The 27348-nt window shown below is 41.0% G+C and overlaps 1 protein-coding gene across 12 annotated transcripts in view; it reads left to right on the forward strand.

The window, feature by feature from the left end:
• The window catches only part of neo1a (neogenin 1a), a 174181-nt gene that overhangs the window by 52117 nt on the left and 94716 nt on the right, over positions 1-27348 (forward strand). For all 12 annotated transcript variants that reach the window (XM_084352135.1, XM_084352141.1, XM_084352137.1 and 9 more), the window contains one exon: positions 8231-8554. In XM_084352135.1, coding sequence (XP_084208261.1) covers positions 8231-8554 — 324 coding nt within the window. The remainder of the gene's footprint in view (positions 1-8230; positions 8555-27348) is intronic.

Consider the following 27348-nt stretch of genomic DNA (forward strand, 5'->3'; position numbering starts at 1 on the left):
TCCCCGTCTCGCCAATCCCTTCAGGATCTCTGTCTCCCTCTCAGACACACTCATCTGTTGGGAGCTCTGTCAAGGATTCCTTTCTTCAAGTGCTAATTTCTCTGTTGTGGTGTGCCCAGTGTATTTCTGCTCGGTCATATGAAAATAATGGAATATACTAGCCAGTGTCATTATTCAGTATAAGCATTTGACACATTTTGGTGGCCTTGACTTATTAATGTAGTAATTTATATTAATGTTGATGAGAGAGCTTTACTACAACAGAGAATGTATAATTTGGTGACATTTTCATTGATACACTTTTGCAAGTTGCATGCAGGATAAAGGCTAGATGATCGCTTCGGTTTGGGGCAATGGTACTATTTTTTCTATCTACCGACTGCATGGATACACTGTTGTCAGCGCACCTTTAATTGAATGCTGAACAGTGACGGTAGCCTAACTTAGCCCAATTGTTTTAGAGTCATTAGCAGGATCAAGTTTAATAAAGAATTCTGCATTTGTAAAGTCACTAATTTAATTATTAAGAACACATTTTGATTGCATATACATCCTGTTTACATGCACAAGACTACAAACATAGGTTCCAAATGTAATTGTTGCAAACGTTGTTAAAAATTAATGCTAATGAGTGTAAAGCATGAATCACTCTGTGTTGCAGGGCTATTTCCCTGCTTTTCAGAGGAGCTATTTGCTATTTGTCATACGAAAAGGATACCATGAGTTTGACTGATTAAGCTTAAGGGAGAAAAGTGGTACAAATTACCAAAGGCCAAACAATCCCTCTAATTGTAATCTCCAGTCATGACTTTTGACTTAGAATAATTCCCTTTGGCTTGATTTTTGTAGGTCACTGTGGGTTATTAAGAAGCTCAGCCCGGTGACGTGGGAGATTTGGAGCTGTGCTCTCATTTAACCCGGTGCTCCAACTAACATTTATTTGCACAATGCTTTAAGTAGGGCTGCAACCAACTATTTGCTATTACTATTTATTTATTAAATAGAAATTTAGAAAAATTCCCATCACAACTACTATCATAAATGACAAAGAAAAGCAGAAAATCCTGTCATGATTCAGCCTGAACCAGCAAATGTTTGGCTGGGTTGGTGGAGTGTGCGCCCCATGTGCATGCGTCCTCGCCACAGCAGCCCAGGGTTCGAGTCTGAAGTGTGGCCCTTTGCTGCATGTCATCCCCCCTCTCTCTTCTCGTTTCCTGTCATCTCTCTGAGCTTTCTGGTAAAGCCATGAAAAGGACAAATAAATAAAAGTGAAAAGCGAAGTGTTGCATATTTTTAGCTTACACACTCACTCACCAGGAGCAGTTTTAGTTTTGGTACTGGTTTAAGTAGAAGCCTTGTAGCGGCTGCAGCATTAGTCCCGTCTCCAAGGTGGTCTTGGCTTGAGCCTCTCACTGCAAAACAGGAAATAGGGGTCAGTGTGTGTGGTTATTTGGAAAGAGGGATTATGCATTAATTACTGTTGTTGCGTGTCACCATCACTGAAGAGTCAGAGTGCATTAACAGAAAAAAGAGAACGAAAATCCCTGTAGTTTTCTGCACATTGGACACGGTTGTTTTTAATATTTTGCCAGACATTTGCGCTGAATGCATTTGTTAATCCTATTAACCAGCCAATCATTTGCGCGGGATCTGTCTTCATCTGATCTAAAGAGAGACTGACATTTTTGTTAGAATGGCATTTTCTGGCAGTATTCAGTGAATCCAAGGCTGATGCCGTCGCAGTGACTCAGCCTCGCCTGTGACCCTGTCATGTTTTCTCCGGGCCTCCAGAGTTTTACAATGGCATCGAGCAGACAGGATGACAGAGAACTGTGAGCTGAAAAAATTGGATCCTTTCCTCTTTTAATCTGCCAGTTGAGCGGGTGCCAGCGCAGGACAGCCAGTGTGCGCTAGGCACCCCAATCATTTTGTCCATCCCTTTATGGCTTGGCCTCAACCCCTTCATTTCATCTACTGCTGTGGGGAACGCTAAGAATACCAGAATCAGTGGGTTGTGGTATCCCAGATCATAGCCACCTCCCTCAGGCATGTCAGGCATTGTTCCTGGCATCAGCCCTTAAAAGAATGCTTGAGCGGCCACACTAACTCTGACGAAGTCCTGTTACAAATCGGGAAAAGAGTAAAAAACAAGATGCACTCTTTCTCATCATCTTACCTCTCCTTTACTTCTTTGTCATCGTGACTCTTCACCTTTAACGTTTAACCTTTCAGCCTGGTATTTAGTCTTTTCTTAGATGTGTGAAAACCAACAGCACTCAAGACTAATAATAAGAGATGAAAGTCTTTCATTGCATTGAAAACACAATGAATGTGCCCCCTTCTCCTTTCTTTTCTATTACCTGTTAATGGAATGGGTGTCTCCACTCACTCAAATCTTCACTGATTTATGATTCATTCAAGTCAAGTGCCAAAATGTCGATTTTAACAAAATGAAAGAAAAAAAAGCTGGCCGCCTAAACTTGCAACCACTCCATAATAGAATCCTTGAGGGGACCTCTGTACTCGTCCTTTGATTAGAAAAGGACATTTTTTCCTTTTTTCCCAAAATAGATTCATAGCTCAAATAAAACAAGTTGGCTGCAGCTTTTTCTACTGCTCTGTGGAAGACACCTTGTCCCTCCACATTTGGTCTCAAGATCGTTGTTATTTCCCTGAGGTGTTTCATGCTGACAGATGGACTTCAGAAGGGAGTTTGGAGAGATGGGGAGATGAAGGATTCTGCAGAGAGAAAGAGACATAGAGCCGAGGTGTAAAGATGAAATAGAAACCGGGGAAAAGTGTGGGAGAGAAGCTGGGACAACTCTTTCCATTAGTGTCATTAAAGCGACCCTGACGCTGAAGGCGGAAGGACAAACAGCGGAGCGATAGAAATAACAGGGAGGCAGCAGCTCGGTGAATGAAGTGCTCAGGTTCACTACAAGTTGTCGTTCCTCCACCTCTATCTTTACCTGCGTGGAAGGTTTCTATTCATCCTTAATGTGCTGTTAATGACTTTGTACCGTAGCTTGTTACCTTGTAAAGGTCTTAGAGATCCAGTGACACATCACAACAGAAATACAGAGCAAACAGTGTATGAAAAATTAAATCCTACACGATAATAAAAAAATTAATGTTTATTTCACTACATGCATTTGATAACTTCAGATTATTCAGTGTTGATAGGCTATTACTTGTGATGTGTAAACGGTTAGATAGTTTCGTGGGCAGGGCGTTGAGTGAGACCACAGAGTGGTCACTACAGACAGACAGATTTATTTACTCAGCAATCAGACAAAAAAGAAAACCGATTCTGATAATCAGAGAAATGCTGCATATCAGATCTGATAATCACCTAGAAAGATAATCGGTCTCTTCCTAATCTATATCATTCTTTAAAGTGGAATCACAATTTTCCAGTGGTTGTAAATGCCTGTCAAGTGTGTTTACTTATCATGATGTCCAGAATTTCCTTGTCCCCAAGTCTAAGCCATAAAAGGGGCCTCTGTTGTTGAAAATGTGACTGGTTCAGAGAGCGGTCTGCTCTGTCTCAAGAGCGACTCAATGAGGAGCATAGTCAATATGGCTGCTCTTAGACGGTGGGTCAATGAGGGAGGAGGCTTCCTGCTGAGCCAAGGGTAGAATAGGAGAGAACAGGGGGTCTTTGTGTGGAAAGCAGACCCTCACCCACTCCTCTTTACTGCTTTCTTCCCTTTTCTGCGATCTTAAACCTAACGTTAAAGAGACTGCCTGTATACTCTCCTGCAGGAATTGTAAAGCGACCGTTTACAGGTACGGAAAAATAGAATATATGTTGCACAAGTGAGTTATCCAGTTTTTACAGCTTACTGTTCTGTGAACACATTACCTACACCTCAACCTGACAGTAAGCCCTGTAAAATCTAAAAATATGCTTGCAACACTGGCTCAAGATGGGAAATACAGCCTCAGCTCCATGTCTCCATTCTGTCTCCCATCTAAGAGAGAAACTGTGGAGGGAGAGAGCAAGGCAGCATATCAGGGCACCACCTTAAGCCCGACTCCCAAACCTTTTATGACTGCTGAGCAAAGTGGATTTGGGACAGAGGTAACAGCACATACTTATCAAGCAGACAACCTCATTTTCTAGCCCCTTGCTCTCCTCTCCCTGGTTCTTACTAGTCGCCTGGTGCGGTGGTTCTTATTTTTCAAAGACAAACGTGGGCTCCCACACTGCCGGGCTTGAATAGATTGGACTTTCCACACTGTAATGTGGTTTCTGACACCCCCTTCCTTTTTTAACTCTGCAGCTGTGTTGTTAAAAGCCTGCAGTGCTTCAGTGCTAATAAATTCTGGTATAAAGATGTGTGTCTGTTCTCCGTCGCAACTCTAAGAAGCATTTTAGGGAAAAGTAATTTAATTCTGGTGTACTTTGTGTGACTTAGAAAAAAAATATCTGGACTCATAGGTTTGATGAATACATTACAAGACGAGAAAGTTTCTATACAAGATACAGCATTCCATATTGTTGTAAAATCTCATCTCTGTCTTTTCATTATGTTCTGTTGCAGCGAGCTTTGGTTAGATTTTGTCTCCTGCACTTTAATGATGTAGTTGAACATACGCTCTGTTGAGTTTTCTGTCAATGAACACTTCGGCATACATCAAGAGAACGCAGCTTTCTCTGTAGGTGTTCATTAGAAATGTTTTCCAGGCCTGAAACTCACACGCTTATTAGTTCCCAAAAGTAAACTTTTTATTTGCTTTAACCTCAAAGTTTAAGCTTATCTGAAAGCTTTTCTTCGGATTTGTAGTTTCTCTACATGCTACAAAGAATGAACGTGGACAGAAGAGTCAATAAGATTCTGAAACTTTGGAAGGTTTTTGGCAGCTGATGTCGCTTTTCATCAAAATATTTGTTTAGTCTGCATGTAGTAGGTCCAGTATTGATTACACTGTCCCACCTTACTGTGTTAGTGGAGTTTGGACTTTACTAGTAGAATCATTGTTTTGCTCTGTTGTCTGTTGAAATGTGTGTTTTGTCTGTCTGCAGTTTGACTTGTATTGGTGGCATTAATAGTTTATTTTTTAGGGAAAAGTTGTAAACAAAATACCCCTTACACACTCGACAAAAAACCCTTGCATGTAAATATTTTTTTGTCTATGTCTGTTCGAGCAGCGGTGGAGCATTGTTCATTCAGCGTTGTTTGAAAGAGAGACTGAATTAACATTGTCACTGACGTCTATGTCAATACCAGATCTGTGTCAGCTGTACAATCGGTATTGTGCATACAACTCTCCAGAGAGAGGCAAGATGTGTCACTCCTCGTCCATACTCTTCCACTGGCAGTCGCCTTTTTTAGCGGGTATACCTGCGTTTAAAAAAACTGCATACATGAGCCAGTTTTGGTGTAAAGATGGTAAAACGGTTGAAAGTGTAGTCACCAACAAGCACCAACACATCACAACCCCTCATCGTATCCCCATCTCCAGTTCCACCTTTCTCTCCTTCCCCTGCCCTGCTCTACTGACTATGGATGTTGTCTCTGCAACTGAAAGCAGATGGTTCGCCATTTTGTCCGACAGTAGAGCCGAAGCTAAGCCCTCCCCTACTGCTCCGACGATGGGGATAAAAAGCTGCTAAAGGCGGCTGTTTTGGCTCTGATAGGATGCCGCAGGACCTTCAAGCCCATTCAGTTTTCTCCTCAGATAGAGAGCGGCTGAAGATAGTCTTTTGGCTGGAAAAGAGCCAGGCGAGGGTCTGGAAGCTCTGCCCAACCCACACACCCACTGTTCCAGCAGAGATGATTAAGCATGCCATGGTGCCTCTGGTCTGCAGGACTGACAAATTCCCCCCACTGCTACTCCACTCTGGTCTCTCTCCATCTGTCATCTACACCATCAGTAAAATACATTTGCTGCTGTTGTCACATACTGCCCAATATGTACACTAGGCCCCTCTGAATTTATTGATTTCCTGAAATCAGCTGCTTACTTCAGTCTAATTTAAAGCCCCTCGCTTACTGCTAAGAGTTACAGTTGAAAATGTTGTGCTGGCTTAGGAGGTGGTGTATTTTATTACTTCCTCTGTTTAGTCACTTGAATCTCGCACCCACTTCTGCCTGAAGGGATTTTCAAAATAAAATACTCTTTGCATGAGCACTTGAACTTCATTGTATCAGCAGATTTCGTTAAGTTCTGTAGCTGCACATTACTTGCGGAAAAATCTGATTTGAAACTTTCCAGTTTGACAGTTTGCCTTCTGTAAAAATGGCGCTCTAGCAGTCACACAAGGATATATGTATTTATTTTAGCTTTTTGAAAAGGGACCATGCTAATTGATCTTGTCTTGATGCATCAGAGTGGCCAAGGTCCAACACTGTCCATTGAGCATTCCTTTCCCTTTCCCTTATTTCTGCTCTCCATCGGTGATTAAGTGTGAATACGATTGCACATCGTCGTTGGAATGCTGTGCTGTTTTACCTTTTATTCCCTCATGTGGCAGTGGAAAATATCTATTCCATTCAGTCATTTTCTGTAATTGTTTGCGCTTCCAAGAGAACTAAGTGCACTGAGGACAAGCAGCCATATTGCCACTGTAATGGACCACGCATTACACTGCTCCTCTCTTTGGATATCACACTAGAGACTTGGCGCCGCAAGGTAGAGAAATTACCTCCCGAGTAGTTAAATAGCTGAACCATTGACATAGCATCTCTCTTTCCTCCCCCTTCTTTCTCTGATTCGGTCTTCCTCTCTTTCTGTGTCTTTCTGCTCTCTCTCTCCCCTGGAGACTTGCCATTTCCTTGGAAGGGAGCAGGCATATTTTAAACTACATTTAACATTCAGCCACTTATTTCACTCCATTCGCTGCATTATTAAAATACCTTCATACCCTCTTAATTATTTTTCGAGCTCCCCTCCATCCCTGTAGAACTGATAATTGGTGTTATTTATCTAAACAATACTACTGTGTGACTCTTAGGGTTGGAGCTCTTGAATAATGGATGAGGACAAATGCAAAGCAATTGCACTTACTCTGACTTTGGCACTATCCATGTCAGTGCGATGTTGCCATTTATGCTCGAGGAAAGGAAACAGCAACCGCGTTCCAAAGTGTTTACTCCTCCTCTGCACTCTCTACTTATAATAAAGCAAGACGTGATATTAACTTGCCAGGGAGGCTAGACTGGGTTAAATTTGTCAGTTCCTCTCGTCCAATTCCATCGGGGCTTGTGGTTTCATAATGAAAAGCCTCTCGGAGTCTCTGGGATAGACTGAGGCTCAGCGGCTGAAAAGATGGAATGAACAAAAAGATGTTTTGCTTTGGAAACATTTCATTGAGTATTTGGAGTCCTGTAGTGTCCTTTCATTTGAGCCACCGGCAGATTTTGTGAGAGTGACTTAGAATGTGCCATTGAAGTCAATGACGTCTGAGGAGATGTGATTTCGCTGTCACTTTCCATGTGGTTGAACTCTAAGAGCAGCTACAGTGGTAGTTCCGTGTATTCCTGGGTAATAGTAAGCATTTTACAGCTCTCTTGAATCCTAAAAATACTCATCAAATACTCATCTGTTACAGCAGTTACATGCACTTTGCTCATGTTTTGTTGTACAACCCTGATTCCTTAACAGTTGAGGCGCCGCATAAAACAGAATGTGATAACTTGCCAATCCTTTTTGACATTTTCTCAATTAAAAGCAGTACAAAGACGATATATTTAATGGTTTACCTCACCTCTTGGATATGCAAGGGGCATCCTTGAAAGAATCAGTCGTTAACAAGCAAGGATTTGGCAAGGTTCACCATTTCTAAAACACATGATTGTATAAAGGATATTACCACATTGGTTTGGTAACACTAGCTGACAGTGAACACAGTTCATTTTCAAATGATTGCATTTTGTTTTTATTTATATTTTACAGTGTCCCAACTTTTTTGGAACTGAGGTTGTACATCACAACATGTCATGATGAAGGTTTTCAGATGACAGCGTCTGCAGCAAGCATCAAATGGATGCCTTAAAAACTGATGAAAAGTAGACACATGCTGGCATTACATTTAAAACTATTATTATCAGTATTGGCATCAGCTGCAGTGACCGAGGAACAGATCAGTTGTTCGACAGCACCAAGAATTTAATTTGGGTTATTGCTCTTCGGCCTAAGTGGTCCTGTTCTTAAACATTGCATACAGTCCGTGTAGCACATCCAGCTAACGTCTCTGTTCTTTTCTCTCCTGTTACCCCTCCAGGTTCAGCAGCGCAGCCCTTCAGCCCCTTCTGGTTCACAGTGGAGCCCCAGGACACACTGGCCATCCGGGGAAACTCGGCACTGCTCAACTGCTCGTCCCACAGCGACGCAGCTACGACGGCACGCATCGAGTGGAAGAAAGACGGCACCTTCATGAGCCTGGTTTCAGACGAGAGACGACACATACTTCCCGATGGCTCACTGTTCTTCAACCACGTGGTCCACTCGAAGCACAATAAGCCAGACGAGGGGACCTATCAGTGCGTCGCCACGATAGACAACTTGGGATCCATTTCCAGCCGCACGGCCCGTCTGTCTGTAGCAGGTAAGGGCTGCCAGATCTATCAGTCTAGTTAACCGATTGATTTTTGCCATATCTTCTATTCTCTTAATACCACTGTTAAAAGTACACCTGTACACATGTGTTTTTGGTTGTCCTGGCTGGTGAGACCTCCCTCAATTACCATTTTAAATGTGTACAACATGGAGCTGATTGATTAGTTTAAAAAAAACATCTGTAAGGACTACTGACCTCACCAAACCCCTAGTTTAGCTCTTCTCGGTTCTAATGAACCACAATAACTGAATATAATTGTATGAATGTAAGTGGAAAATAACAGTAGTATGTAAAATGCATGTCGTACAGAATAAATCACACATAAATTAGACGTATCAAAATAATTCCAAATCAAATCAAATCAGTTTTATTTATTTAGCATCTAAAGAACAATGAAACACCTCTCTGTCAATCCTTGTTACTTCTTCTCATTCTTGCATTGTTTTCAGTTGTTAAGAAACAATGCAGGACAATTTACAGTTTGTTATGTAAAATATTTCTTTCCTTGAAATGGTTGTTTCTCCTTGGCTTCGCTGCAAATGCACAACCACATGACAGGTATGAAAAGGTTCTGTAGTTGCTTTCCCTTGCTGATTGTGTTTTGTCCTTGAATAGCTTGAACCATTTGTACTTTGCTTCTGTAAATTCCTTCACCTCGCCGGAGCCTGAATGCTTTGCCCTACTGGATAAATGCTTGTAAAAGGGCCTGTTTTTTTTCTTTTTTCATCACTAGTCCTACAATGTGACCTTGTTCAGTTGGGGAACATCAAGTGACGTGGGATTATTAGGTGTTTTGAGTCAAGTCGTGCCCCGAAATTCAATTTGCAGCTGGAGGAGCCACAGAATGCATTTACTGTGTGCTTTCTTCTGCTCAGCAGTGCTCTGCCAGGTTTTAAGACGCTCCAGAGAGGCCTCTTGTTGACAATGGGATAGTACAGTATAAGCTTCTCTGATACTGAGTGCCTGTGTGAAGTAACTGTCTGACTGTGATTCTGTTTCTTTTCATAGGCTTTTGAATTACAAGTTAATGAGCCAGCACATTACCATCAGAGAGATTGAGAAGATTTTTTTGCTTCCTCCCTCAAAGAGTTCAGTTGTCTATAACTGCACGGGAGACGTAATCTCTCAGACGCAACTTATATCAGAACTTAGAAGCATACAGTAGGTACACAGTGCTTCAGTACAGAGTGGCCAAATAATATTTCTACGTATTTATCTGTGATATCTTACACACCAGTGGACAGGCTTTGATTAAACTGTGAGAGATGAAACTACACTTGTTATGCCTTCTGTCTAGTATTTACAGACCTAATGAGGGGCTTAGAGATTCAGGTAAAAGTTTTAACAGTTGCGAAGACCCTGGAGATGTAATAATTACTTGTTTACTTGGTACAGCTGCCTCATGTATTGCTGATCCAGCAGCAACAGAGAGGAAGATATCTGCCTGTTCTAATTTTTAAATAATAAAGGCTGCAACTAATGATTACTTCCATTGTCAATTGATATGTGAATTATTTTCTGGATTCATTGATTAGTTATTTGGTCTATAAAATGCCAGAAGATGGTGAAATATGTTGATCAGTGTTTCTCAAAGCCAAAGATTACATATTCAGAAGTCTTGTTTTGTCCACAACATAAAGATATTTAGTTTACTGCCAGAGAGGAAAAAATGCAATCAGAGCATTATTACTCAGACTAATTCATTGATCATCAAAATAGTTGGCGATTCATTTATTAGTTGATTTATTGTTGCAGCTTTTGGCACGTTTGTTTGTTTTTTTTCCATTTTCAGCCTTCCCATAAATTATCTTTGGTGATGGCAGACCCCATGGTTACCATGGCAATGCTCCTGACCTTAAACAAAAATAGATGTCTAGTGTATACTACTTGTGTGCCATTCCATATTTTTCTCAATAACACAGGTTCATTTTTTTAATATGATTAAAAACAATTCATATTGTGATAATGGTAGGTAAGTCATACCGTTACACACAGCAAAAACAAGCATGTCTGAAAACGAGACGAGGTGGTTCCAAAAAGGGGAGCGACTTCTCTGGTGTGGAAGTGGTTTGGTTACAAAAGATCAGATGTACAATAAACCACAGTAAAATGTGCAAGAAGACAATAACAGTTGGCAATACAACAAACTTATTTCATCACCTCAAGCAGAAGCACATTTGATCAAAATTATCATTCTCGCAGAACTACCCTGAACTACTCCTGCATATACAGTATGCATGCATCTTCAATCCATCCTGGCGCTTCATCAATATGTGTCACTAAAGCTGCATCGATATCTAATGCAGAGGGGACTTGTTTCACTTGCTGTGCCAAGAAGAGTTGTGCTATCAGACAGCCTCACAGCCAGTGGGATCTGACTGGGTCAACCATGATGTGATGTTAGATTCAATCAATTCCTACTTGAAGAGGGGAGCAGGTGAAAACTGTCAGCTATTATAGGCACAGATACACACACTGACACACACACTGACACACTTTTCACATTGAAATTCATAGATGTAAAAGCTTCAACCATTGTGCTTATGCTTATGCACACACACACACACACACACGAGCACACAAGTGTTGAACACATTAAGCTATTGCGTTTATGGTTCTCCTCACACACACACACACACACACACATGCCCCACCACTGATGTATCTCCAGCTGGCTGGCAGGTGGCCAATAAAAAGGTTAATTGCAGTGTAGAGAGAGCAGGCCATTAGGCCGCCATCAGACCCAGGAACGGCGGTGCAGGCGGGGGCGGAGTGGGCGTGACCTCTCTGATGTAATGACGGAATGAGTCACGGGTGGCTGGGTGGCAGAGAGCATATCTGACAAATACCGGGGTAATATCTGGGATTGATTGCGAAGAGACGTGCGGCTCATTCTTCTCGAGGAAACTCCTCCACTTCCACACATGATCACTATCAACTCGTCGCGGCGCGCCTCAGCTTCACTTCTTGCCTTACCAGGCTCTCTCTAGTTGTCTTGAAAAGTTTTACACAGGGCACATGGGAACTATTATGATAACAGATTAATCATTCTAGTCATTTTTCTCAAATGTGAGACTTCAATGTTTTCTTGACTGTACAATGTAATAAATTGAATATCTTTGGGTTTGGACTGTTGTAGGGGTGCATCTTATGATTATTTTCATTATCCCTGAATCTGTCAATTATTTTCCAGATTAGAAGTTTAGTCTATAAAATGTCAAATTTGTGAACCATGTTCTTCACAATTTCCCAGAGCCCAAAGTGACATCTTTAAATTTGCGTCTTTGACCAACCAACAGTCCAAAGCCCCAAAGACACTTCTTTTACTGTCATTAATGACAAATAAAAGTAGCAAACCCTCACACTGAAGAAGCTTGAATCAGTAAATTTACTTGAAAAATGGCTTAAATGACCAATCGATGATATATATTTGGCCTTTAATTTTCTTTCGATTGGCTAATCGTTTAATTGCTCCAGCTCTAGACTGCTGATCAGACAAAATAAGATCTTTGAAGACATTACCCTGGAGTCTGGGAATCTGGGATTTACATTCATTGTTGTTTGTCATCATAGAGACAAAACAGTTAAATTAAAAGAAAATAATCAGCAGATTACTAGACAGTTCTAATAATCATTAGTTTTAGCCTTGGACAACACTGTAACTGTAGCCTTTGATATACAATGTGCTTGAGTTTATTGTATTTTTTTACATAGCCTTAACATCTAATTAACTAGTTAAAAAAATGTACATTAAAATATCAATGATAGAAAATTAAAACAATAAGATTAATGTAGTCCAACTTCCAAACATCAAATAATCCCTGAATGTTTAATTTCATGCTCTGTGATCATATATACACATATACGCACACTTTATACTTTAAACCAATATTAAAATAAGGTATTCTGGGTGTTTGGACATATCCATATTATGGAGCTTTGAAGTCGGATTCATGTGCACATGGTGCCGTCTCTCTCTGCCTTGTGCTTCTTCTTTGGTCTTGCTTTGTCATACATTCTGCCTCTGTGTGTTTTAGCCTGTGTGTGCACAGTCAGACACTGTTGAAACACAAGCAGACTAAGAAGAAATGGAGGGGGAGTGTGGCCCACTGGGGCCCAATCTTATGTATTCAGTTTGAGTCTCTGTAAGAGAAAAGGAGGGGGAGAAAAATTATAGGGCAGAGAGCGAGCGAGCGGTATACAGCAGTGATAGCCAGGACACGGAGCGAGACGCGAGTAATGAGAAATCCCATCTTAACTGTCTGCCGTGCCCCCACACAGCCGTCCCTCCTCCCACCGGCACGCTTTGAACTCCTGAAGAATTGCTTGAGGTGAGCCCCACCTCACCACCGCTTAACAGGGAAACCCCCAAATGAGAAAATGGAGAATTCATTTGGCCCCTTTCTCCTTCTCTTCCACTATCTATCAGTCTCTTTGTTTCGTTTCCTGTCTGACCCCTCCATATGTAGATGACAATTCTCTATTCAAATATATCAGCTTTTTGTTTCAGTGTATCTCTGTTTTTCTCCCTCTGCCTCTCTCACCTATAGGCTACTGTGCTATATAAAGATAACCAAAGCCACTTATCGCTTTGCTTTGATATCATGTTTCACTGAAATCTAATTTCTCCCTCCTCACAGTAGTAATAATTATAAACTCCACACCAGCACTCCTCATGTGTCATGTGTGTCACCTCATATTTAAGCATGCTCATCCTTTGATAGAGTCGGACGCCCTTTGAAGGATTTAGGGGTGTCGGCAGATTCTTTAATCCCTTTTTTGATGTATTTTAATCTGTTTTTTTGGGGAGGGGGGTTGCATCCCCCAAGGACATGACAGCTTGAAAATGTGAAAAGGGATCATTGCGTCACTGTTGCATGGATAGCCTGTTGTGGGATTGTCTGAGACACTTTGTAGAACATACAGTAGATTAATTTATTTGGCATCTTTACATATTGCGAAGACTCAAACGTCAGCTATGTTTTGACAACATGAAAGGGATGTCAACCAAAACGTGGATAAAGACTTCCAACTGGGATAAAACAACCTATTGGTCCACGGGCACTGAGGCCACCATGGTTAGCTAGATTTTCTGTAAATGCTTCTTTATGCATGACTACACATTCTGCCTCGTTAATTGGATCCTTCTTCTAGTGACTCAGATGAAGGAAATGTAAATTTTGCAAGAGAACCTAAACTTTAATGCATATGTAATGTAATATGCCATATACTGTTATCATTAACAGTGTAAGTGTTTAATTGGATATTATCAGAATGCAGCAACTTTTAAATAATGAGAAAACAATGAGTTTGTTGAAGCACAAGCAGTAATTCTAGTCCTGTTAAGGAGACTGATGAGGTGTGCATCGCCCTTCTGTGCGTTGACAAACTCTTTACATAAACTCTGACTGGCCACTGTAATATGTTTTGCTTGCTAAATGTAAGATATATCATTGTGACTTAAATATATTCAACTCATCATAATCAGTGTTTGTTTGGGGTAGTGTCAAGAGGTCCTCTAGTTTGTGGTGCTTTTGAATTGTCTTGTATAAAATTTAAAATATGATATGCAACATTTCTGCATTCAAATATATAAAAATGACTACATCTGTTTGCTCAAAGTAATGCAGCATTTCATTTGGTAAACACTTTATCTCCTGTATCTCAGGTTAGCAAACATACTCCAGCCTCCTGCTCAAATAGTTGGCCAGAAATCACAGTCTCGGGAGGCAAAAAGGCCAAAGGCAAAACAAGTAGGATTTGTCGGTTGTGGTTTGTAAATGCAACAGTCAAAGTAGGCCCTTCCTCCCTGGCCTCCTAACAATATCAGTAGTTTACAATCTGACAACTGGTCCAGTCCTCACACCTTGCACTGTTATAGGCTGAGGGCTGCACACCCTCTGCCCAATGGTCGATGCCAGAAAACGTCCTGAGCACATTGATAAAAAATATGCTTTGTTCTTTTATTTTACTTTATGCTTTGTTACTGTCAGCTTCCTGCAATTACCCGATTTCTAACATTTCATATAAACAAGAAATCTAGTTTTCCTCATCTGGTTACATTTTTAAGAGGAACAGAACTATAGAAACATGAGAAAAAAATATCATTACTTTTAACTGTTTCTTTAACACAGGTAGAGGAGTCTCTTTCCACAGCAGAACATGAGAATATAAAATCCCGACATTTAAGAAAGCGGCAGCAAAACCCCTCACCAAAGAACATTTTGTGTAATCCTGCTATTATTTCAAAATTCACAAACCAAAAACTAAACTCACTCTCTGTAGACTTCAGTATCATATTTCCCTAGAGCGGTGTCTTACTCTTTGTAACATTAACATTTACATAAACCTATTATCAGCCAGTTTTGGTTTCTAAATGTGCCTGTTTTTCCAATGCACAATTAGGAACCAAAACTCTCTGAAATAATCTTAAAACAGGTTATTGGGGTGTAAAACTAGTGAACCCAGACTTAGCATACCCGGACATCCGAAAGAACAAGTTTCCTTTTGTACACATAGTCCATGTCACCTTGTGTCAGTGTACTAAACTGACCCTGATTAAAACACACACACACACACACACACACACACACACACACACACACACACACACACACACACACGCACGCACAAGGCAAACAAAAAAACTCTTATCTCAAAGGCTGATCTGGTTCCAGCTACAATCAGATGATGTCTAACCACTCACTGACCTGCATACACTCATCTTTCTTGTTCAGTGTATCTTTTCACACTACCCAAAGAACACCACTACCTTTACTCTCCTTCTGTTCTCACTCTTTTTCTCTTTTGACTTGCTCTCTTTATTCTTTCTCTCTCTTAATCAACCCCCTGTCCTTTCTTTTTACCGTCTCTTACTACCTCTCTCGGCCCTCCATTTTCTCTTTATTATCCTTTCAGCCCTCCACCTCCCTACTTCTCAAACACACCCACTGGCACTCACACTCACTCTTGCACTCACCCATTTTGCAGTTCCACAGTGGCTGCATCCAAGTCATAAAGTGCCCAAATGCCAAACAAACAGTAATAAATCTCAAAAACAACAGAAAAGATCTCCCTCATTCTCCAAGGAACCCCCTGAAAGAAATACATCAACCATGCCATTGTTTTCCTCTTAGAAAATGTAATCTTTTGTTTGTGAGTGTGTACATGTAATTCTCCACTATGTCCACAACAAAATGGCAAAATTCAAAAAGGACAAACAAGGCCGACATTTTACACACCCAAAAAACTAAAATACAATCCTCTTCTAAATATCCGAAACTCCTCATTTGTTGTAGGACTAAATAAATATGTTTAAAGATGGTGATATGTCAGCTCAAACACAGGTACTGCGTAGGCATAATGTGAAGAGCATGTCACTCTACTATATTTGTGATGCCTGTCACACAATACAGGTGCCTCCTATCTGTGCTTGTGTTTATGTTGTCAAGACATCCTCATGAGCATACATTACTGATTTGATCGACTGTCTCACTGCAGAATTGCAGTAATTATTGCTCGACTAGGGTAACAGGTCGCACTTATCACCTGCGAACAAATCACTACATTGTACTTGATCCATTTTTTGACAACAGAAACAACCGTGAATAAATATTTTTTGACAATAATGCACAATATCAGTGAAGCTGGAAGTTTAACTTGCTCAGTAACAAGCTCTTTGGCCCAATTGCGACACAGTGACTGCTATAATACTAGAGCTGCAAAGATAAATGGATTCATCGTTTAGTCGTCAACTATTAAATTAATCGCCAACTGATTAAATACTTGATTAGTCAGTGTTAATCGTTTTTTTTTTAAGCCAGAGAATCAAAATGATCAGTTTCCAGCTTCTTTAATGTGAATATTTTCTGGTTTCTGGTATTTCTGGTGCGTATGTGTGTAAATGGGTGCATTTGACAAGTTCTGTAACGTGCCTTGAGCAGTCAGCAGACTGGAAAAGCGCTACATAAATGCAAGTCCATTTACTATTTCCCATTTCCAAATGTAAACAGTGTTTAGATTTACAGTATGCACCGTAGTGCAGACATTACCTTAAGCCAAGCCCATGTCGGTATGCACATATCCAGGTGCAGGCGCTTCCCCCTTATGACCAATTATGTGTGGCTTTGCTGCTGAATGCCAGGGTAGTTGCCATGACGAATGGTTCTGACCTGGAAGCAGGGTCAGGGTCACAGTGCTCTTCCATTACCCTGATTTCCATCCGTCCCTGGCACATGTGAGGAGGAATGGAAGCTGAGAGACTGTAGATAAAAGCAGAAAGGGGAGACTGCATTTCTACTGAGGTGCATTAATCATATGTTGAGCTGAAAAATGAAAACATTCAGCTACCCTCAGAGCAAAAGGAATGAAAAAGGAAAATAACTAAAAAAATCCTGTTTAATAAAAGAAAGACTTGTGTTTGAGCTGCTGTAACCAGCTGCAAAGATGAGGCTGTAAAGGAGACAGAAAAACAGGACGCACCAGAGCAACGGCTGAGAAAATATGATGTGGGAAATGTTGGTTGCAGATGGAGCTGCAGAGAAAGATCCATCTCTTTTTCTCTCAGGAGGACGGCGGCAGGAGAAAAGTGTCGGCAGGGGGTCTGTTGGGCTGGAGGTAGATGACAGCCTGCATTTTACGTGTATTCACTGACTGATTAGGTCCTCTGGGTGGGTGTAGAAGCTGATGGAGACAGCCCTATCTCTACTCTCCAGACACCTCAGTGCCTGGTGTGTGTTTGTGTGTGTGCGTGGGAATGTACACCCATGCGTTTAATTGTCTTTGTGTGTTTCTAGAATCCATCTAGTGTTTGTGACATATGGTCTTTCAGCATGGGTTTTATTCTGAATATAAATTAAAAGTTGTGCACAGATGCAAGGTTCATAGTACACAAGTTACCAGCTCAAAACAAGCTGTTAGTTTTGAAGTTGTTGGATGCTGATATTGTGACACTGATACTGTGACACTGAAACACAGTGAGTGATATTGGATATTAAAACAACTCATGTTTGATTATTGATACCAGCCTACATGTAAATATGGAATTGTTGCAGTTTCCACAAAGTCTTCATTTCACTACAAGTAACTTCAGAATCATGATTTGATGCACTTGAATCATAGGCTGGATAAAACATGACTGTTGTCTCTTTGACAACACCCATTGTTAGTCTTAGTGTGGTAGCTGCCATCTTGGCAGTGCCTGACTTTGCCAAACTCCCAGAGATCCCAAAGAGGTGTAGCGTGGGTGGAGCTGATTCAGGCTGAAGAAAGCCTGGTTGCTGACAGCTAGCTAGACTGCTATTGGCTAGCTGTCACTCAAAGCGCCCACACCCTTTAACTCTAAACCCTAATTTTCATTCATTCAACCATTCTTCTAATTGTGAAATACACTGAGTCTAATTAATTTGCAATCAAAGCTGAGTAGATATCAAATAAATGAGTCAATAAGTGAGTTGTATAAAAATTTCCCCCCTTATATGAACAGGGAAGTTGACTATAGAGATCAAAATCATGGGCATTTGAGGGTATATGAGAATGGACTCACTTTTAGAGACAGACTCAAGTGGCCATTTGAGGAACTGCAGTTTTTGGCATTTACAGGTTGGCTTTATTTGTCATCGCTGGAGGTTGGCGTTGACAAGGATTTTTCTGTTTAGATCTCCTTTAAATGGTCTCTGCAATGTGTTTTTTACACTGGAGATTCAGCAAGGTGGACAATGTGTTGTAACTTTATTGGATTTCTTTATTTGGTCACCATATCAATGCTTATGTAAAAGCTGTACCCTACAATCATGGTCAGTTTTCTTTACTGACAGTAATACTTCAATTTATGGCCAAGAGAGGGCCAGAAATAGCCAGTGTTCACCCTGTAAGACGAATGCAAAGTCACCTGCATATAACTTATTAAAATACCTGTTAAGTGGATACAGACAGGAAATAGCCAATTCCTCAGTTAATGAATTCTTTAACTACGTTATATGTAGTACAAACATATCTTCACAGGGTGTTCTTTGTCTCTATGCCAGATTGTGTGCCACTGCTCAGTGTGTTTGGAATAACTCCAAATACCTGGGGATATTTTCTTCACTACAATGAAGCTGCATTTAGAAATTCAAATTAAAGTGCACTGTCCAATTGTACAAAACCATTTTCAGCCTGTTTCAGCACTGTGCTTTGGCTGGTGCAATTACTGTGTTCTAATGAGAGTGATAATTGACTGCTGGAGTCAGCAGATGAAGATAAACTCTTTGTGCATAATGACTTTCCCAATTCGCTTAACTCATCTGTGTTCTCGAGCCCACTGCTCCCCATCCTGCACTCAGACCCCCCCACTACTTGAACTTCTGTACATAGTGCATCTCCCAGTATATGTGAGGCATCCGCACATCACTGATGATTTTTCACTGCTCAGGGCATACACAACCTCAGAGATTTCTTTTAAATGCGCTCATTTTCATTTTGGACCCGAAGGATAAAAACATGGTGGTGAGAATGAGGCCGCTAGCATGACATGTTAATCAGCTTGAGTGTTCTGTTTTTATAGATGCCTTGCTACCATCTGCTCTAAAGTATACACTTCTACGTGAGTAGCATAATTTTAGGATCTCATAAAATGTTGAATTGCCCTGAACAACTACAGTTGTATGTGGGATTTACTTTAAATATATGTCAAAGCCTCCTGAGACTGAAATTTCACCGAAGTGTTGCAGTAAATTAGGTGTTTTTTTAAAAAAATGTGGTGTTTATCATGTAAAATAGTGCGACAGTTATCCTTTACACCAATCAAGTGGAATAAACGATTTGTATTAAACCAGTGTGGTGTTGGATGTAACAAGGCAAAATTACAAATCATGCACATGTGCATCATCTGCAACTCGTAATACTTCACAATCAAGTCATTAGTCAGCGACTCGCTGCTACACATCCAAATTCTTCCACAAGCTTTCCTATCTCCAGGGCTTGGATTCTACTTATTCATAGTGCAGAGCACAATTGCATGGAAATGATGCTTGTGTTCTTGTGTTTTGGCAGGGAACTGTAATCTAATGCTCACTACAAGAGTAGCTTTGCATTAAACAGAACCAATGACCTGGAGGGGAGTAGTTTCCACCGTAGCAGGCAGATCTTACCAAACATGACTTCTACCAATTTGGTTTAACTCTGAACTTTTGACTCATATAATGTTTGTGTTTGTGTGTAAGCAGTGTATCATTCTGGAATGCCATTAATATCTTAAAACGGAAAAAGAGACTGCACTTTTGAAATCTAGTTCTGCCACTTCTGGTGGTGTTCTCTTATAGTTGTTGAGTCTGATTAAAACTAATCCAGGTCACATTATCAGGCATGCAAGCCTCTATCCCCAAAGTCACAGTGCAGAGGGGAATTCAGCAGATAAAGCACTGAGCGCAGTGCACTCATGTTGCACCAAACAATAGGGAAAAAAACTAACCTAAATGGTTGCTTTCAGTGGATTCTCCCTCCCTGCCACTGCAAGCAGCAACTGCATCTGGTCAGCAGTAAGAGAGGTGACCATATGCTTCCTAGCACCATTTAGACACAGAAGAGATAATACCAAATAGCAGAAGATAAGTACTCTGTGTGGCTGGCTTTGTGCCCTTCTTTTGTTTTTTACTTAAGGGGGTGAATTGTGTATTATCGTTATTTTTTGTTAGTTTTTTTTAAATGTACTGTACATTATCCAAGAAAATAGTAACAAAATGAGAACATGCACAATTTTCTGATTTATCTGTTAAAGTCAGCCAACTTATGGTGAGAAATTTGGTGGTAGCTGGGGAGACTAAAATATTTCTGGGAACTATTCCGTGGGGGAAAAAAAGACTCAAAAAGCCAGGGTGTATTACTCAGTCCTACCCTGAGGATATAAGATGTATGTACTCCTTATGTAGACCTCTCAGGGTGGATGTGCATGGCAAAGTTCACACTTAAGTCAAAAAATAGCTGCTTTGTGCAGGGGATTTCACTACCTGGGGAGTGCCTCATTCAAAGCACTGAAAGGTTTGTGCAGTGGACAATCCATCACTCTTGCAGTTTCTCTCAATCTGCATAAAAAAGAGGTGAGAATGCGCTTGAGAGCATTTTGTTTATCCTCCCCTCCCTCATTGACATTCACTGTCCATGTCTCCTTCATTGCGGTTCTACAGATAGAGATAACGTCAGTTAGGGACCAGTGTGCTCCACACATCGGCCTTTCATCTGCCGGTGCTCGTCCGAGTGAGCATGCATGAGGCACTTTTTGGGTTTTCATATTAAAACGTCCCCATGTTTCAAAGTTAAATTGGGCTTCATAGAGCGTTTGAACCCTGAAAGAGAGTTGACTCTCAGTTTTTTTTTTTGATGGCTCCCCATGCCTCAGGGAAATCTTTTTAAGAGCACCTCTGTATTCATCAGACACGCGGGTTGGGCAGAAAAAGTGGGACTGAAAGTTTTTATCCCAGATTGTTACGGTCCAGCTAGTCTTGAGTTTTGATATTCAAGGCCATTTGTCTTGACACCTGTTTATTGAAAAGGTTCTTCCAGAGAATAGCTTTAGAAAAACTTATTCCAATATCGATGTTCCCATGAGCCCCTTTTGCCCTCAAGTCTTCCTTTTTTTGCTGTCACTAGTTGATGACTAGCATATCATATTTTCTTTACAGGATTTCCTTTGAAAGGTGGAATTTGATTTTGCTACTTTAGATGTAAATAAAATATGTTTGAAATGCATATTTTACTCAACTCTGCTTGTGCTGAGGAGGCAGAAATATGGTGCAACAGTGAGTGTTTCATTGCATATTCTGCGCCTTGGGCACAGATGGAGTGTATACCGAAGAAACCAAAGTGTGAAGTGCTCAGTTGGTGAGCATGTTGGTTTCTTATGGTTCAGAGACCAACGTTATTTATGGATTTACTTTTTTTCTTTCCCTTTTTTTTGCACCATCTGAGCAGATTTCCATGAGTGTTGATGGTATTATGATGGCAGCGGAGACATAGGGCTCTAACTGAAAGGGGCACGCTCAAGGTGTGAGTGGTGACACCTAGAAAAACATTTCGCTCCACCTCCACTCAATTCATATGCCAAACTCTGTCTTCCGGCTCACTGGATTTCAATGTCTCCAACATGCTTTTTACGCTTGTGGGAAAAGGGGAAGAAGAACCAGTTCCCCATTTCCCCTAATTATACTAGATTCATTGATATTCTTTCTTCACAAACAAAAAGGTTTTATCCTGGGAACATCCTCATTTTGCTTGACAATTCTTAATGAAAACTTCATTTGCATTTATTTTGTTGCTTTTAACCAAAGACAGAATGCATTCCTCACTCAGTGTCACTCAGAGCTAAGATGAGGGGAAAACGGGGGTTTGGAGGGTGCAGTTTGGATGGGTGTTACTCGCCAAGTATTGTCTGTATGTATGTCTGTGAGCAACAGGGATGAAAATAAAAGCTGTGAATGAATGGGGCACCGTACGTGTTTCTAATCTTGAATAAAGACTGTTTGGGGAGCTGTTGGAGCCTGTACAGGCCTGCTTGAAGACACACTCAGTCTTAATGTGCAGGAGCATGACATGTGTGATGCAGGCAAGACTTGGTTGGGCAAGAGCGAAGTGGGAGAAAGGAGAGAGTGTGATAAACAAGAAAGATGGAAAGCATGAAAGTGATACCCCCTCTCAATGAGTGATTCATCTGTGCAGGGAATGCAAAGAACCTACGAAAGTGTTTATGAGTGTGTATGTGTGGATCCTCCTTTGACTGAGCTGTCCTGAACTCTGTGTGTGCGGTCAGAGCCCTGGGGAGGGTGTTCAGACTTCTCATGTCCACACCATGCAGCGCCTTCACGCTTTTGGATTGGTGGGTACAAGCTGTGTAGGCGTCAAATTCAGAGCTGTTTGTGTGTATTAATGTGCACGCTAATGCATGATTTCAGGGTGCGGTGATGGCGTTTGATTCACTGAGTTGAGTCTGATGAGGCTTGATTGATGATTGAAAAAAATCAAGGCTTGCAGCGTTCGAGTAGAGGCTCCCTGCTGTTAGTGTTGATGTGTGGTATTATAGAATTGCCTTTTGTACCAGTTGCTGCATCCTGCTGCATCATAGAGGGAAGCTTTTGACTTGGCTTATAGGCAGCAGTCAATGTTCATAAATACATCAATGAATAAAATCAGCAGTCAATACAATACCATCATACAGTACGCGCACAGCATATACACAAATAGACACAATTGCCCAGGTTAATGCCAGCATCACCGCTGTCATTGTCACCATCATCCACTGCTAAAAGAGTTAGTGGTGGATGATGGTGATTTTAGAAAAAAGAGTTTATGCTCTCAATCTCTAGTTTCAAGTCTTCTTCATTACAGCATGATGTTCATTTAGTAAATTATGGTCCCATTTAGAGAAAACTTGATGATAAATCAGGGTATGCTTTTAGGCTGGTATCCTTGTGATTGACTAGTTGCAACCATGAAATGTCCTCTGGTTTTCAGTCAGATCCAATCAGAATATCCTCCCCAGCTCCACCCTCTCATCGAATTATTGTCACTTCCGACAAAAAACAAGTTGCTAATGGGCAAAATATCAAACTCATGGCTTCAAAACGGTAGATTACAAACCAATGGGTGACGTCAAGTCAAAACCAACAGATTATAGCAATTGTAAGAACTGATTCAATAAGAGAAGTGTAGAACACTTTGGCATTAACACTTCTGAGATTCTGGTTTGCCTTTTCATTTATAAAATCTGTGTTTATCTTGAAGTATTTGTACTGCTGGAATGCAGTCACAGGCTCCCCAGTAATGATGGTAGGAGCAAGAGGAGTAGGTCTTTCTCAAAAGTCGATGACGATCTCTTTGGTCTTTGACAGATTCAATTGTAAGCAAGGCATAGTCAGGATTTCAAAATACTAAGGTCAGAAAGCTCTCCCTCTCAAAAAATACAAAAGGGTATCAAATTTCTTTAACCACGCACATTTTTTTTTCTTGTCAAAACCTGGCACCTACATTACCCACAATACAACTTTACCACTGACAGTTCATTGGAGACCGTCAGAATTCTTCTCTTTCAACTTGTGGTCTTTAGCCCCAACCAACTTGAGGCAATTTATCAGATTTCACGCTGCCACAAAAGACCCAATACAACCTTGTTTACATATGCAGTAGTACTCCTCAAAACCTGTAAACAGACTTTGATGTGCAAAATTTGGTGGAGTTCCCCTTTGAGTTGTAGAACACAAGCTCACCCCAGGTTGCTAAAACCCACTTACTCCCAGAAAGAAATACACTAGACAATGACCTCAGTGTCCTCAGTGGAAGCTTCGACGCTGGTTGTAAGAAAGACTTTTCGCACCTACTGAATAATTCCCCTACTCCTGTGCTGTGACTCATCCACTAAAACCAGAACATAACTGACTTCATAATAAGTCTCACAGTCAGTTGTGTACAAGACAAATTACAGCAGGAAAAGTTGAAGCCTGATGAGATCCTCTGAAGTAACCAAAGAGAGAACACGAGTACTTGTGCTTGCGCTTTCTTCCAAGCTGTAGAATAACTTGCTCCAAGGTCAGTGATAAGCATCTCCCCTATTGTTTATTCACACAAACACACACACACACACACACACACACACAGTCCTAAGAGGCTCAACAGCACTAACACCGTGTCTTCTATTCTACACACTGCCAACACTTTTGTTTTTATCCTTCCTCTACCTCACCTTTCAGCTTCCTTGCACCTTACTGCTGCATTTTAACACTCAGGTCTCAATTCCTGTTACATCTACAGCCAGGGAGCATAAAGCAAGCCTGGATTTGGCTGCTGCATCAAAGCATTTGTCATTGATGTTGGGAGTATACATATTAAATATTTCTTGAAGCAGGGGGAATTGTGCAATCCTGTGCTAAAAAGGACAGAAATAAGCCTCAGTGAAATATAGATTACACAAACACACACGTTATCATCTCAGTTTAGGCTTTATTTCCATGTTGGACAACACAATATGCAAGCACACAAATGCTCAAATATAAAATTTACAATTAAGACTCATCAGAGGTTAATTTTGTCCAGAGGCACTCAGCATAGCATCTGCTACATTAAAAGGCAATGCACTGCAGATGGACTGGAGTAATTGCTAATGCAACACTGTCAGACTGTCCAGGTGTTTAAGAGATCTCTTGCATCCTTTTCCATTCGGGTTGATTGATTGATTAGATTGCCTTCATTGAGACTTTGTCGTCTTCGCTGTCCCGCATATGATTATTTCAACACCTCTGCCTTGCTATCTGGAGAAAAGACACTGCTGCACCTCAGTAAATAAATCCAATTCATATTTGCCAATTTAATTAGCCACGATAAATAAACACTGTTTCGATCCATATGTGAAGTGTTTGCCACTGAGGGTTTAAATGCTGCTCACTGTGTGATCCTCATTCAAATACAAATCTTGCCCTCCTGCTGCCTGTTCAGTATGTACGGTATGTTTTCAAAGTATTTGATGTCTGTGTTTGTTCAGTCTGTATTATGCATGGCATCTGCATCTCACCAGACAAGGCTAATGAACTTTGAAACTGTTGTGTTTGCATGGAGAGATCGGTCGTCTCATTATATCAGATCCCTTCCTGAAATTTGAGCGGCTCTGCTTGGTCTATTATTGGGGCTCAGTGGAGCATCTCCGAAAGATGTTTACCTGAATGTAAGAAAATAAAAATAAAAATCCACAGTGATTTTTGATCTTTTAGAGCTTGACAGGCACAAGTAATCAGAAATTTTCACTGAAGTTCATCATCATAAACATAGATTTACAAGTATCCAACTAATATTGCCAGAAAGAAATACAGCTTTTCAATCTTTCTATTTTTTTCTGCTATGTTTTCGCTGTAATTTCAGCTCTCCACTTTCATCTCCTCAGGGATGATCAAATTCTAACAATCCGTCACTCAGCTGTCCTAGTCTGTTTTCCAATTTCATCATTAAACTTGAACCTGTCACCATTATGTTGATCCTAAATTTAAAGCCTTATTATTTGCACAAAAACATAATGAAATATATTTAATCTGGAATCCAATATTACTGCTGTGTTTGTGTGGTGGGCGGGAGGAATGGAGGACTGCTAACTGACGTTAATTTGCCACACCATCACACCCTTAGACGAGGTAAACGATGATGAATGCCCCTTGCCATGTTGAGTGACATCATCACCCTGTACTGCATCTGTGTTTTCAGAAACATCTGCTGCTCCCAAGCTGCCAGTCCCATACTCATACACATGTACACATACTCACACAAATACAGGTGTAGTCCCTATTTGAGATTAGAGGTTCTGAGAGAGGCCCATCCATCTCATGATGGATTGTTAGCAGCCTCTGTAATCTACACTGTGAAAGACAAATCAGGAGTCAAGCTGATGCTGTGAATGGCACGGTTGACTGCTTGAGTTGCCTCACTCTGTCTGCATCGCATTTCATTATTAACAAAACAGCAAAACCCATGCGGATATTTCCCAAACAGCAACTGCAGATATTTTACAATGAGCTGCATCTACATATTGTGACTATATGTGCCAATGTGTATGTTAACAATCCTCTTGAAACACACCTCTCTTCTAATCTCACACATGCAAGAAATGTTTTTTGCGGTACCTTAGCTTCATTGGGGTATAATTTGAAGCAAACACCCACGCACAGTTTTAAAGATAAGTGCTAAATTATGCTGTAGAATAAGTCCGCTCAGTGCTTGTATGAAGCGTTTGACACATTTGCATTTAGCTCCCATGGATCAATGCAAAAAGAAGAGAGTTCTGTGAGAAACGGTGTGCTCTTTCATCACTGTGCTATCATGATAAACAATAGTCAGCTTTTTGTTAAATAAGTGATATACTTAATAATTTTACCGTTTGAGAGAATGTGGTTTGCTGTGGAATATTGAGCTGTCCTAATGAGGTTAAGAGGGTGACCCAAAGCTTTCGACACATCTACAAAAAGGGCTTCACAGTGTTTCTTATTATTTCATGCAGCCATTATATCATTTGTAACTAAAGTAAATGCTGAAATAGAGCTTTGATTAGCTCTAAATCCAGACTGACATGGGCATAAAACTGACATGCAAGGAAAGATGTTGGTTGTTTACCAAAGAGGATTTTTGCAAAGCAGGTAAATTTAGTGATGGGGTGGTAATTATTTCAATATTCTCAACCACCACCTTTACGTAGAGGCATAAGATGGGCCTATTTCCAAACCCTAGGAAATCTGTCCGTGTTCTCCCCTCTCTGCGCCTTACTCCATCATTTCTGCTGAGGAAGATGCTCCTATTTTCTTTTGGCCCCATCCTCCATCTATCTCATTTCCCCGGCTAGCTGCTTTTGCAGGGCTGGAGCATAAACAGAGCAACAGAGTCACTGATAGCATCTACAGATGTGCCGCCAACATCCCCAGATAAGAACCAGTAGCAGCATGCCCCCTCTCTCGCAAACAATAGAGCTCCCACCGAAATGTGTGGAGGGAAGATGGAGAGAAAAGGGGAGGGGTGATTGGAGCGGGTGGAGACTGGATGAATGCGACTCGGAGAGTAATGCGAAGGAGACAGCACAGTTGCAGGGAAGAGGCTGAAAAATTGGAAGGAGAGGTGGATGGTGGTGTGGAGAGGGAGGGAGGGAGTGGGAAAAATGAAGGAGAGAGAGGTGCATATGGAGAGGTTATCCTTTCAGCTCTTATCTATGTGTCCATCAACAGAAGGGCAGGGGTGTGTTTGGCTTCTTTATCTGGATGGCTGTTGAGCTAGTAGAGAGTGGAGGGGCC

This window comes from Pagrus pagrus (genome assembly GCF_965226575.1).
Source record: "Pagrus pagrus genome assembly, chromosome: 1".
Lineage (NCBI taxonomy): Eukaryota > Metazoa > Chordata > Actinopteri > Spariformes > Sparidae > Pagrus > Pagrus pagrus.